Source organism: Carassius auratus, unplaced genomic scaffold (assembly GCF_003368295.1).
Source record: "Carassius auratus strain Wakin unplaced genomic scaffold, ASM336829v1 scaf_tig00028583, whole genome shotgun sequence".
Lineage (NCBI taxonomy): Eukaryota > Metazoa > Chordata > Actinopteri > Cypriniformes > Cyprinidae > Carassius > Carassius auratus.
Genome location: NW_020525705.1, coordinates 331278 through 344683, shown reverse-complemented (window position 1 = coordinate 344683; position 13406 = coordinate 331278). Strand labels below are relative to the sequence as shown.

The 13406-nt window shown below is 37.1% G+C and overlaps 3 protein-coding genes across 4 annotated transcripts; 2 read left to right on the top strand and 1 right to left on the bottom strand.

Moving 5' to 3' along the window:
* The first annotated feature begins 6 nt into the window (after positions 1-6).
* LOC113079580 (RNA-binding protein NOB1) lies at positions 7-4281 on the top strand. The gene is made up of 9 exons (XM_026251822.1): positions 7-145; positions 1182-1314; positions 1431-1564; positions 1656-1727; positions 2123-2263; positions 2341-2598; positions 3444-3541; positions 3630-3774; positions 3922-4281. Exons 1-9 carry the CDS (start codon positions 77-79, stop codon positions 4186-4188), a joined length of 1317 nt encoding a protein of 438 aa, XP_026107607.1. The 5' UTR covers positions 7-76; the 3' UTR covers positions 4189-4281.
* Positions 4282-4583: 302 nt separating this feature from the next.
* Positions 4584-10468, bottom strand: LOC113079579 (conserved oligomeric Golgi complex subunit 8-like). Of its 2 annotated transcripts, none has more exons than XM_026251819.1 (5): positions 10102-10468; positions 8966-9173; positions 7306-8124; positions 6067-6235; positions 4584-5900 (listed from the first exon to the last, which is right to left on the bottom strand). In XM_026251819.1, the coding sequence occupies exons 1-5, from the start codon at positions 10434-10436 to the stop codon at positions 5560-5562; spliced, it is 1872 nt and encodes a 623-aa protein (XP_026107604.1). In that variant the 5' UTR covers positions 10437-10468; the 3' UTR covers positions 4584-5559. The 2 variants fall into 2 exon arrangements, with proteins under 2 accessions (XP_026107604.1, XP_026107605.1); XM_026251820.1 differs by having other exon boundaries at positions 5733-5964.
* Positions 10469-10515: 47 nt separating this feature from the next.
* Positions 10516-13388, top strand: LOC113079581 (60S ribosome subunit biogenesis protein NIP7 homolog). Its single transcript, XM_026251823.1, has 5 exons — positions 10516-10663; positions 10974-11060; positions 11688-11826; positions 12265-12405; positions 13058-13388. Exons 1-5 carry the CDS (start codon positions 10608-10610, stop codon positions 13175-13177), a joined length of 543 nt encoding a protein of 180 aa, XP_026107608.1. The 5' UTR covers positions 10516-10607; the 3' UTR covers positions 13178-13388.
* Positions 13389-13406: the final 18 nt, after the last annotated feature.

Below are 13406 nucleotides of genomic sequence, written 5' to 3'. Positions count from 1 at the left end.
ACTCTCGCGAGAACTCGTGTCTCGGCCGCTTGCATCCATTCACGTGTCTGTGCTTCTATCTACTGGCAGTGGCAAGATGGTCGCGACCGTGGTGGATCATGTTGTGGCAGATGCTGGCGCATTCATCAAAATGGCACCTTTGCAAGTGAGTTATTATTGATGACATTGACCTCTTTTTCAAATCTTTATCACTGCTGTCCAGAAATGTCAGTTTTAAGGACTGTGACGCACTACATGTTACAGAGATGACACGTGTGCTGCACTGCGGTGCTGTGACCAAGTTACTGGAGTTAGAGTAAATAATAGATATATCATATCTAGGTTAGCCACGGTTATGGTGTACTTGATTGCATAAATGCGACACAGTATCAAAAATATCATGGGACTACCTTGTTTTTGCAAAGTGCGTCATTGGGTAAACTTGTATTTTACCATGGTGCGTCAGTTCATTCACCATGGAGAATGATGACAATTATGGAAGACTTCCAATATGTATTTACATCTAAATTATATATATTTGTTTTCTATTTTATTGTACTTTAAAATATAATTTTACAAAAGCACAAAAGCTGTATCCAGCATCATTACTCCAGTCTTCAGTGTCACATCCTTCAGAAATCCCTCTAATATGCTGATTTATTATCAATGTTGGAAACAGTTTTCTGCTTAATATTTTTTGGAACCTGTGATACTTTTTTCAGGATATTTTTTCAGGAATTTTGGGGCCTGTAATATATATTTATATTCATTTATTTTTATTCAGCAAGAATGTGTTGAATTGATAAAAAGTGACCAATATATATCACAGGTTCCAAAACTGTATTAGTGAGCACAACTGATAATAAATCAGCATATTAGAAAGATATCTGAAGGATCGTGTGATGCTGAAGACTGGAGAAATGATGAAAAATCTCCTTTGCATCACAGAAATAAATTATATTAAAGTAAGTAATAAAGTATATTAAAATAGAAGACCATTATTTTAAATGGTAATACTATTTACAATATCACTGTTTTTATTTTAGTTAAATTAATAAAGAGACTTCTTTAAAACACATTAACAATCTTACTGATCACAAATTTTTAAACAGCATTATATATATATATATAATATATATATATGTGCGTGTGTATAAATACCGGACATTGTATATGTTTTGACATGTTTGTTTTACTTTTAGGAAATTGGAAAGAATATTTATACCTTGAAGGATGTTGTTGATGAAATTCGGGATAAACAGACAAAAAGGAATCTGGCTTTTTTGCCATACAAGCTCAATTTCAAAGAACCGTTTCCAGAGCACGTACGATTTGGTAATAACTTATACTATGACTAATGCTTGTTATATTAAATGTCTTTATTTGAATGCTGTAAGTGTGTTATGGGTGGTGATTTATGCATATAAATTTTGATTTACTTTGAAACACAGTTACAGAATTTGCTAAAAAGACCGGAGACTATCCCAGTCTCTCAGCAACAGACATCAAGGTCCTGGCTCTGACGTATCAGCTGGAAACAGAGAATGTGGGAACTGAGCATTTGAAGAAAGAACCTGAGAAAAAGGTACTGGTGATTGATTCGTGAATTCAGATCTGAATTCACATTCATTCACACCTGTTCTAGATTTCAACACTCCTTTCTCTTTGTGTTTCAGGTCCAAATATTAAGTACACAAAGGCATCCGGAGACTCCTGTTGGCATGGCAGGTTTCCATTTTCCATCAAAAGTAAGACATTACTTGCAAATGCAAGCATTGTATTTGAGTAATGGGTAACAGTTTATTTGAAGGTGTCCTTGTTAGAGATGTTACATGTACTTACTATTTTAATAACAAGGAATTATGCATAATTACATGCAAGTAACCCTAATCCTAACTATATAGTAAGTGCTTGTAGTTAATTAATATTACTCAGTACTTAAATGTATAATTAGACTGTAACAAGGACACCTTAAAAGAAAGTGAGTAATGTTATTAAAATGAATTTCCAAGGCTTTTTCCAGTTTGACACGGATGTTTTTATAGAAAAGGACAAAAATGCATAGACAGCAGATAATGTGTAATGATAATGCAGATGTACCTTGAAGGCCTCTATTAATTTCATCTTTTTTCCCCAAAAAAAGTCTTCAGGTAAACAAAGCACAGCTGCCCGAATCGCATCTACAACAAACGAGCCACAAGACCCTGATACTTCACAATTCAACACCTTTCAGTTTTGGAGGAATCCTCTGCCCAGCATTGAGACTGACCTTCTGGACCTGCTGGTGAGGAATCCGACAACATCCAAACCGCTGCCACAGTCACTTTAGACCAGAATAAATCATATTCTCCTTCTCTCTAGGCAGCAGACGCCATCAGAGTCACAGAGAAACTAGAGTCCGTTGACCTGGCTGAATCTGAAGAACAAGATGGCACAAGTGGAGACCAACATGATGAAGAAGAAGAAGAAAGCAGCGAGGAGGAGGAGGAGGAGGAAGGTGTTGATGGTGGAGGGTGGATTACTCCCAGCAACATAAAGCAAGTCCAGATGGATGCTGGAAACTGGGAACCGACAGCAGATGTCAGAGTGGGCTGCGTGACCACTGACTTTGCCATGCAGGTACTTGTCATTGATTAGACATATTGGAAATAATCATTTAAAACATGTATTTATAATATATTTTATTATATTATATCGAACCTTGTTTACATCAACAGAAAAAGTTGTGAAAATTAGTCGTCTTATTGTGTGCTGAACTTTTGAAAATGTACTCAGGTAATCCGAGATGTAGATGAGTTTGTTTCATCAGAACAGATTTGGAGATATGTTGCATTCCATCACTTGCTCACCAGTGGATCCTCTGCAGTGAATGGGTGCCGTCAGAATGAGAGTCCACACAAACATCACAATAATCCACAAATAATCCTCACCACTCCAGTCCAACAGTTAATAGCTCGTGAAGTGAAAAGCTGCATGTTTGTGAGAAACAAATCTATCATTAAGACATTCTTAACAGCTAAAATTCGAGTCCGTAATCAATTATATTGCTTTCTGTGCTGACAAAGTCATTACATTGGAATCAGGAGTGAAATCTGAAACAAACACTTTCTTTTGATGAGAGAACAGAGGATGGACTTTTTCACTGGATGAAGCATTATTATGCATTATGAAATCATATTTAAGACGGGAGCAATGGTTTGAATTAAAAAAAGTCTTGACAGATTTGTTTCTTACAAATATGCAGCTTTTCACTTCACAAGATGTTAACTGATGGACTGGAGTGGATTATTGTCATGTTTTTATAAGCTGTTTGGACTCTCATTCTGACGGCACCCATTCACTGATCCATTGGTGAGCAAGTGATGGAATGCTAGAATATTTCTATAATCATGCACATTAAGCAAGTGTGGTCAATTGTGTCCATTCCCTTACAAAAACCTAATGTCTTCTTGTTTTCCTGACAGAATGTTCTGATTCAGATTGGATTGCATGTGCTGTCTGTTAATGGCATGCTTATTAAAAACACCAGGAGTTACATTCTGCGCTGTCATGCCTGCTTTAAGTAAGTGACGGATCCACCACGAAAAATAATAAGAACATCATGTGATGTGTGTAACTTTGTCACTGTAATACATTTTTCATATTTTCAGGACAACAACAAACATGAACAAATCTTTCTGTCCACATTGTGGGAACGACACCTTGAAGAAGGTTGCTGTCAGCATTAAAGAGGACGGCACCATGCAGATGCATTTTTCCAGGAATCCCAAAGCGCTCAATCCAAAGGGAAAGAGAGTGAGTTATGTTTTGGATGTTGTAACAGTAAAGTTATATAAATGCATTAGAAATGTGGTTATGGATGTGGAAGGCTTCGCATGGGTAGTATCATATAAATCAATGTTAGTGATCATGTACTTATGATTTGTTTCTTGATTTCTGCAGTACTCTTTGCCTTTGCCACAAGGAGGAAAACACGCTGACAACCCACACTTGGTGGACGATCAGCGTTTCCCCCAGCAGAGATTGTCTAAAAAGGCTCGTCAGAAGACTGATGTGTTTGACCCAGATTACCTGGCCGGCAGCTCTCCGTTCTCCGAGCACGATATCTACAGCAGGTCAGCCGGCTTACAGCTGCGGGACGCTCAGACTGGAGGAGGAAGACGACGAACAAATCCTAACGCAGCACGCAAGAAGTTTGTTAAGAAGTGATTCTGTTCTGGAAGCCTGAAACGCTGAATTCCTGATTGAAATAAAATGTTAGTGGTGATTTATCCTAATAAATCTATTTCATCTTTCTCTTGACTTTAGATTTAACTCTTGTTACAGAATATTTTCTTAATTCTACCCTCATACTAGTTGGAATTGTGAAATGGAAATCTTATTTTGTGCCAAGTTTTAATAACTTGCTTTTTTGGTGTACATAAAATAATGATTCTTTGCAAAGACGATCTGCTATTCAATGGAAAGTCATCTATTTTTGTTGGAAAAACAGAACACTTTTTATTCATTCTGATGAATATCAAAAAGAACAGGCCAATATTCTTTAATTTTAAGAAAATATTTCCCACAAAGCACTCCTAGAAAATATGTACAAACAAATAACATACAACAGATCGAATATGTAATCAAATTAAAAATACATAGAGCCACAAAGGTATATGAATGCGTTAGTCAAACTTAGAGATCTTTCAACTCAAAAATAAAAATAATTTACTCACCTTCAAGTTGTTCCAAACCTCTGTGGTTTTGTCTCTTCTGTTGAACACAAAAGAATATATTTTAAAGAATCTTGGTAAACAAACAGTTGGCGGTAGCCATTGACTTCAATAGTGTGGGGAAAACACAAGACTTCAAAGGCTACTTGGTTTGGTTCCCAACATTCTTCATTCTTGTGTTCAAGAGAATAAAGAAACTTGCAGAGCTTTGGAACAAGTAGATGGTTTAATGTCTGTGCATTAGATAAACTGTGTCTGTAGAAGAAGGAAGAGCAAGCTTTTCTCAGAACTACATTTTTTGTTTTTCAGTGACATTTCACCAACTAATCGCCCTTGATTTTTAGTATGCATGTGAAGTCTCAAGTTCTCAAATTCATTCAGGTGTTCTAGCAAGGAAACCACAGGTTTAGGTCATCACATTAACTACGAATATGTTCCTCTTAACCTCAAACAGAACATTGATTTTCTTTTCATTTTGAACAGTATATCATGTCACCATATTTTTGTAAAATGTTTTGCTTAAAAGTTCCATCTTATTATTATTATTTTAACAAGATATAAACTTGAGTGGCATATAATATCGAATTCAAAAACATTCAGACATTTTAAGGGTGACAAGTGTCCCAATCCTTTTTGGGACCATTGTAATTCATGGAAAACGTGAGTCAAAGACATAATTTTTCCCACACTTAAATATATTATACCATTTTGAATTTCATCATACATTAACAACCAAAAAAATTTAAGTTGCAAATAAAAATGGAAGCCAAGCCCTGGTAAAAGTTTGTCCAGATGGTTATTTTTCTATAAAAACAAATCTTAATTGTTTAAAACTCCTAAAAATGCACACTGCATGTAGTGCTTTTTATTTCGAGAAGTCCTGTTGATCAAAGCTCATTTCAGTCTCTAGGCTCGGGTGGTTTAGATCTGTACTGACTGCTTCAGCAGAAATGTTCTGATGAGGATCAGATGCTGACACAGGCTCTTGGTGTTCAGAGACAGGGTTTTCTTCTTCAAGTATTACAGGTTTGACTACAGTCGAGGGATCTGCTTCAGCTGTGGTCAGGCTGCTCAGATCAGTGCAGAGATCCAGGACAGAGGTCACAGGCTTCTTCTGGGGCAGAACAAACTCCAGCGGCTTCAGGACTGTGTTCACATCGATGCAGCCAAGACTACCACACTTATGAACCTGGGTTGGAGGGATGCCTACAATACAAATACAAGACAAACCTGCAAGTCAACATCAAGTGGTGCGGGGTTGGAGGGATGCCTACAATACAAATACAAGACAAACCTGCAAGTCAACATCAAGTGGTGCGGTTTTATCTTTGCAATGTGACAAAAATGTCAATGTTATCCTGAGGATATTCACCTAGCATGAGAGCAAGCTGGGCTGGAGGGAAGAGAACTTGTAAACATCGGTTCAAGAAAGGCACCATGTCTTCAGCAAAGGCACTACAGAACTGTACAAATAACTCCCGTTCACGGCTACTGAAGGCAGATTCCTCGGCTCGATGGAAAACCAGGATCAGCTTGGTCACCTAAGAACAGAATAACATTGTTACATCAGAATATGTCAAAACAAGAGAATTATCGTTTAAGGAAGAAAAAAAGTAATTTGTCTAAATCTCTTCCTTTCATTGTCATCAATTTGAATTAAAGCTGCGGTAGGGAACTTTTGACGCTCTAGCGGTTAATAAACATAACTCCTTGCGTCTTGCGGAAGAACAACGTAGCCGGAACTACTTCTCTCTGTTTATGTCATGAAGAATCACAAAGGTACTGGGTTACTCCGCCGCGGTATCCCCGAAGCAATCTAAAATAGTCTGAATATAAACACTTATTATAGGTGCACCCTAGTGATTCAGGACAAGCTAAAAACACGGTCTGGAAAATGGATTCATGGTGTACTCGCTTATTATATACATTTTTCTACATTTTGAACACAAACAAAGTTACGGACTGCAGCTCTGATTGGTTGTTTCTTACCGGGAGCGATGTATTTCTGTAAATGGCAATAAGACCACTGGGAGGAGCCAGAGGAGCTTGATTTTTTTCACAGATTATCTGTCTCATATTCTACTGTCAGGACATAATGACAGGTTTAACAAATATGTAAAAAATATTTTTTTACAAAAGTTCCCTACAGCACCTTTAAGTCTATCTATACTACTATTTTTACACTACTATTTTTTTTTGAAGATTCTTAAAAATCACACCAAGAAAACTATAAAGCTTTAAAAAATAAATTCTAATTCTAGAATGTGAGAATATGGAAGTCCACATCACAACAATAACAACACAGGGGAACGGTATTGGAATATTACGGAAGCCCGTTTCCGCCCCTAAATAAAAAATAAAACAAGGAAATTGCAACTTTTTCATCTCACAAATCTGACTTTATAACTAGCAAATGCTAGTTGATCCCACGCAATCCAGAAATCTGAGAAAAAAAGTCCGAATTGTGAGATAAAGTGTCACAATTACCTGGTTATATTTTTTATTGAGTGGCAGAAACGGGCCTCCATATTGCCTCAATGGTCACAAGAGGGAAAAAAAAACAATACCTGTAGTATATATATATATTTCTAACATTTATGTAATTAATGACCTTAATAAGGGCTTCCTCAACACATCTGCTAACATCTTGTGCAAGTCCGATAGGGCAGCAGAGTCGTAAGTCATTGAAGGCTGTCAGGACGTTATTGAGGAAGCAGGCTAGAGGTGGGAAATCCAGCAAGTTCATGGGGGGCTGCAGTGCACCCGGCTGGGTGCTCGGGACTGCTGGAGGAATGGTGCTTCCAAGTATCGACGGCAGAGAAGTCAGCGTGTACAAGTTCATATCCTCTTGGAACTTGTCCACCGCTTCCTGAATAGCCTTCCGGAATGTGTCCATGGCAACCTGCTGAAATATGGGAGCGAGTTGGCCACGGAAATCCACCCCGACCCGGCTAAATGAAAGGCCGAAGTACATGCACTGACCGAGCAGAGAGTCCAAGCGGCTTCCCACGCCCCGCTGCAGGTCCCGATCGAGGGTCTCTAAAAACTGTGCCACCTGCTGCACCACCCAGCCGTGAAAGATGGCGCTCTCGTTCAACGCCTGACCACCAGGTGGCAGCAACGGATCCTCGTCTGAAAATATGGCGCGATACTGGGTGATGATGTCGAAGAGATGCACGCGGCAGGTTTCGATGGTTTTGGTAATGTGGAAATAGGGGTCATCATCTGGGATGGCACCGAGAACAGATCGCAGCCAACTTCCACGGGCTTGCAGGAACTTTACGCGCAGCTCGGCTTCAGTGAAAACGTCCATTCTACGCAAGTATCCGATCACGCGCAGGCAAACCGGCAGCTGTGTGTTACTACGCAGCTGTTGAAGAAGTTGGTTCAGCATGAGCTGAGCAGACAGTCGAACCTCATGCACAATTCCCTAAGACACAAACAATATTATATTATTTAGTATCAAATATTTGTTGTTTTTCAGACATGTTTACCGTCCACCTTGTAAAAAAAGAGAAGTCTTATCACCTACAAAAGTAGAGCACAAGAAAAGTAACCACATCTTCTGGAATTTAGGTTGTTATATTCATCATCTGCAATGTATATTCCAAAGCAACTTAAATAAATAACTGGAAAATGAATGACTAATCATGTTTTTTTTTTTTTTATTATAGCCTTTTACTAGATTTTTTTTTCCTACTGTTACAGTTATTACCTAATATATTTTTTTGCAGGTTTGGTCCTCCATACATGTGAGTAAAGTGCCATTTATTACATTTTTAGGCTGGGCTTTAATTATAAATGTTTATAATGAATGTAACTAATTAATATTTTAATTTCTGTCCTGAAGAGAGGTTTAAGTGATAGTTCACCCGAAACAGAACATTTTGTAAATTTTGTGATAATTTACTCACCCTTGTTCCAAATCGCAATGTATTTCTTTCTTCTGTTGGACACAAAATATTTTGAAGAAGGTTAACCAAACAGTTAACACAACTGACTCTGACTGACAGCCAAACTGTGGAAGTCAATGGCCACCGGCAACTGTTTGGTTACATTCTTCAGAATTTGCTCAACAGAAGAAAGAGACTCACACAGGTTTCGAGTAACTTTAATAATTACCAGTATTTTGCATTATTTCTGATTGTAAAATTAAAATCTGACTAACTCACCAATACCATTTTTTCTTTCAACAATGTAGTGCAACTTATTGAACAGAAAATATGGTATTATGGTAATAGTGAAAAACTGATTACTGATCAGAACACTACCTGAATGACAGGAAGTGATGAATGTTTTTTCTCCAGTCTCTTCACGTAAGCAGCAAGCTCCAGCGCCTCCTCATAGTATCCGTTACGCACACACGTGTCCATCAGCTGAGGGATCTCCAGAATCTCCAAGATCTCCGTGTGTCGATTCAGTGTCAGGCTGTTCATACGCCTGCTGACGCTGATCTCCTCTGCCTCCTTAATAAAACCTCTGCAAAGAAATGACAAAACAGAAACCACTTACTTACAGCATTTCTGAACATGTTTTAGAATGAATACTGCACTGTAATGTGTTTGCTTGGATTCTGTTGAAATGCATTTTTTTTTTCCTCACTGGAGACTTTTTCTCTCATTTTTAAATACAGCTTTTCATCACCGGAATTAATTCCATTTTTTAAATATATTACAATAGAAAATAGTTACTTCAAATGGTAATAATATTACATAATTTTACTGTAAAATTGATCAAATAAATGCAGTCTTGCTGAACACTGGAGTGTTTTTTCAAAACTATTTATAAAATCTTACCAATCCCAAACAATTGTACAACAGTGTACATTAATATGAAAACAGATCAAACATGGGTATATTTTTGGACTATTTTAAAGTGCATTATGATCTTTTAAGCACTGGGTTTAAATTTATGTTTTTTGAAGAAATAAAGAATAAAATAAAGAATAAATTCAAAGTTATCACACTGTTACAAATCTGTCTAACGTTAACGTTGTATCAAAATCAAAACAATCCATCTGCAATTTGCAATACGTTAATTAATGATCAATTAAGTGTTTATTAATAATAATAAGAATAAAAATAAGTTATAATAACAACTAATGTTGTCAATTCACGCATTCAACAAATAAATTAAAACGAATTCATCAAGATAAAAACAAAACAAATAACGGTACAACATCAAATCAAACTACCGTCTGCGGTTTTCCCGCGGAATTGGGCTAACGTTACTTTAACATGTTTTTCTCCTGGAGTGCGAATTTTACCAGAGGAACCCTGTCAAAAAAACAACAACTATATTTTAACCCCTCTGGAACGCGATTTTTTTACAGGGGGAGGCCCGACGAAACGTAAATTTGTTGTAAAAACCTGTCTGTCCGTCAATCGTTTCTTCGCGAAGCACTGACCTGCATCTCTCGGTGAAGCTGGGGAGTTTGTGCAGTAGTTTAGAGAGGCAGTTCTCCACCGTGCTGAAGTCGGTGTAGATGTGCTGCGTGCAGTCCGCGGTCCTGATGAACGTCTTGTAGTTGGTGAAGGCCAGTTCCCGGGTCTGCTGCAGGATCTGCGCCCGCTCCTCCGCCAGACGCTCGGGCTCCCGGTTCAACTCCTCCACACCGCACGAGCTCAGCTGCGACAAATACGCCGCGAAATCCGGATTCGCGCTCCAGTTCTCCGGAAAGCTGTCTTTGAAAATCGAGGCCAGGATACTCTCATCTTCCACGTCTACGCCTACGGCAGCCATGACCGAAAGTGTTGATTCAGAAGCAAACCTTATGACAAACTCTGCTAGTTAAACGGCACAACGTCACTTGTGTGCGACGGACGGACCTAACCCGCGTGGCTCGTGCCCTGCGAGAGCTGCTGCTGTGTATGTTTGAGTTTCTTTAGCAAGAATATAATTATTATTTTCATCATGCGTCCGTTAACAGACGAAGAAACCAAAACAATGTTTGAGAAACTCTCTAAATAGTAAGTGACATGTCTCGGTATGACTCAATTATTAAACATAAGCTAAACTATTCTAACTTACTCTCTTAAGATGTATAGTTTATTTATTTAAGTAATTTATTGTTATATATTGTATAGTATTAGGAAATAGTGTTGTATGGCTTTTATTAAATTATTTTATGATATTATTTTTTTTACAGTTATTTGTATTGTATTTGCAAATATTTACATCGATATGATTTGCATGTACATAAGACATTATTCAAAATTATGATTTAAAGCATGTTTTAGTTCCAGTTGCATTAAGTGCGCCCAATTTTTGTGTTTTTAGCATTGGGGAGAATATCAAACTTCTTATTGATCGTCCTGATGGGACTTACTGTTTCAGACTTCATAATGATCGAGTATATTATATGAGGTAAGGTCGTTTGCTATTTTTGTTATTTAATATTCATAATAATTGTGTCATTAAATATGGTCTCATAAACCTCTCCTGTGGAAGTAATATATTTATTTATAGACACTTTTTGTCTCTTTTTCTTTTGGCTTCTTGTGCAACTTAAAAGAATAAAATAAAAAAAGCAAACATTTCGAAAAGATGTCATTTTGTAAAAAAAAAAAAAAAAAAAAAAAAAAAAAATATATATATATATATATATATATATATATATATATGTATGCATTTTTTTTATTTTTGCCTACAATACATTTTTTAATTACTTTAGCAGAAGCTTTGTGGATCATTGTTTTTTTAAAATCATGACATAAATTCATTCAAGTCTCCTTGGACACAATCAAGTCCAAACTTTTGTTTAAACAGTTGATATTTTGGACATAGAAAAAAGTTTTGTTTTAATTGCATGTACTTGTTACAAATTAAGTAATCAACAATTAGGAGTACAGTATAGATGACCTTAAAGTAAACAGACGAGGACAAATAACACTAAAAAGCTGCTTTCGTTCAGTCTTTAATGTAATGCTAATGTAAATATGAATTTGTAATAAATTGCAAAGTAATCTTGTTTTGTCATCTTTTCAATTTTAGTGATAAAATCTTGAAGTTGGCTACAAATATCTCCCGAGACAAACTGGTATCTGTTGGCACGTGCTTTGGAAAGTTCACGAAAACACAGAAGTTTCGTCTGCACACCACCGCTCTCGATTTCCTCGCGCCATATGCTAAGGTACATGTTCATTCTGATTATGTATTTTCCAACACTATCATTGTTATTTACCTGTTTACTGGTGTGAAGCTGCTTTGGAATGATCTGTATTGTGTAGAGTGCTATAGAGAAATAAATGTGACTTGATTATATTTATTTATAGAAGCTTTTTGGCTCTTTTTCTTTTGGCTTCTTGTGCGACTCAAAAAAAAAAAAAAAAAGCAATAATATCGAAAAGATTTCATTTTGTACAAAAAAAAACAAAACATGTAGGCATGATTTATATTTGTCTTCAATACACTTTTTAACTATTTTAGCAAAAGCCTTTAGATCAGTGTTTTTTAAAATCATGACATAAATTAATTCAAGTCTTCTTGGACACAATCAAGTATGTCCAAAGTTTTGACTGGCTATGTGAATATAGTGGATCATATTTGATAATGTAACGTGCCACTGTAGTTTAAGGTGTGGGTGAAGCCGGGATCAGAGCAGTCATTCCTGTATGGAAACCACATCATGAAGTCCGGCCTGGGGAGAATCACAGAAAACACAGCGCAGTACCAAGGAGTGGTGGTCTTTTCGATGGCAGATGTACCGCTGGTGAGACATTTTTGTTAAAAATCCTCAAGGTGGAACAACAGTTGTCATGTTAAATAAATAGATCACGCAAAAAAAAACAAAAATTCTGGAAATGCATTCCCTTTCAGGCTATCCAAGATGTAGAAGAGTTTGTTTGTTCATCAGAACAGATTTGCAGAAATGTAGCATTCCATCATTTGCCCAGCAATGGATCCTCTGCAGTGAATGGGTGCCGTCAGAATGAGAGTCTAATCAGCTGATAAAAACATCACAATAATCCACAAGTTATCCACACCAGTCCAGCAGTTAACTTTTTGAGAAGAGGAAAGCTGTGTGTTTGTAACAAACATTTAAATAAATAAAAATATTACAAATACGCAGCTTTACACTTCACTTGATGGGACTGGAGCGGTGTGGATTATTGTAATGTTTTTATCAGCTGTTTGGTCTCTCATTCTGACGGCACCCATTCACTGCAGAGCATCCATTGCTGAGCAAGTGATGGAATGATATATTTCTGCAAATCTGTGCTGATGAACAAACACGTCTCTACATCTTGTACGGCCTGAGGGCGAGTACATTTTAACATTCAAATTCAGTTTTTTATGTGAACCGTTTCTTAAAGTATTCAGTGACCTTGAATGGTGCTCTCACAATCGTCATGTCTTTTCAGGGCTTTGGAGTGGCAGCGAAGACCACACAGGAGTGTCGGAAGGTCGACCCCATGTCCATCGTGGTTTTCCATCAGGCTGATATCGGCGAGTACATCAGAAGTGAAGACACTCTCACATAAGACGATATAATATCTCCAGTGCTCATGGACTGTTCATTACATTCTGGTGATTGGATGTTCCCAACATTGCATTCTTTTGGACAGTTTTCAGTGTTTAAACAATATTTGTTATGTGACTTTCCATTGAATTCCCAGTGTGTCAACTTGTTACTGTGAAAGAAATAACACTGTACAATTTATTGCCAATGAAATAAATTATTTTCGAATTACACAGCTTGGTGTCCATTTT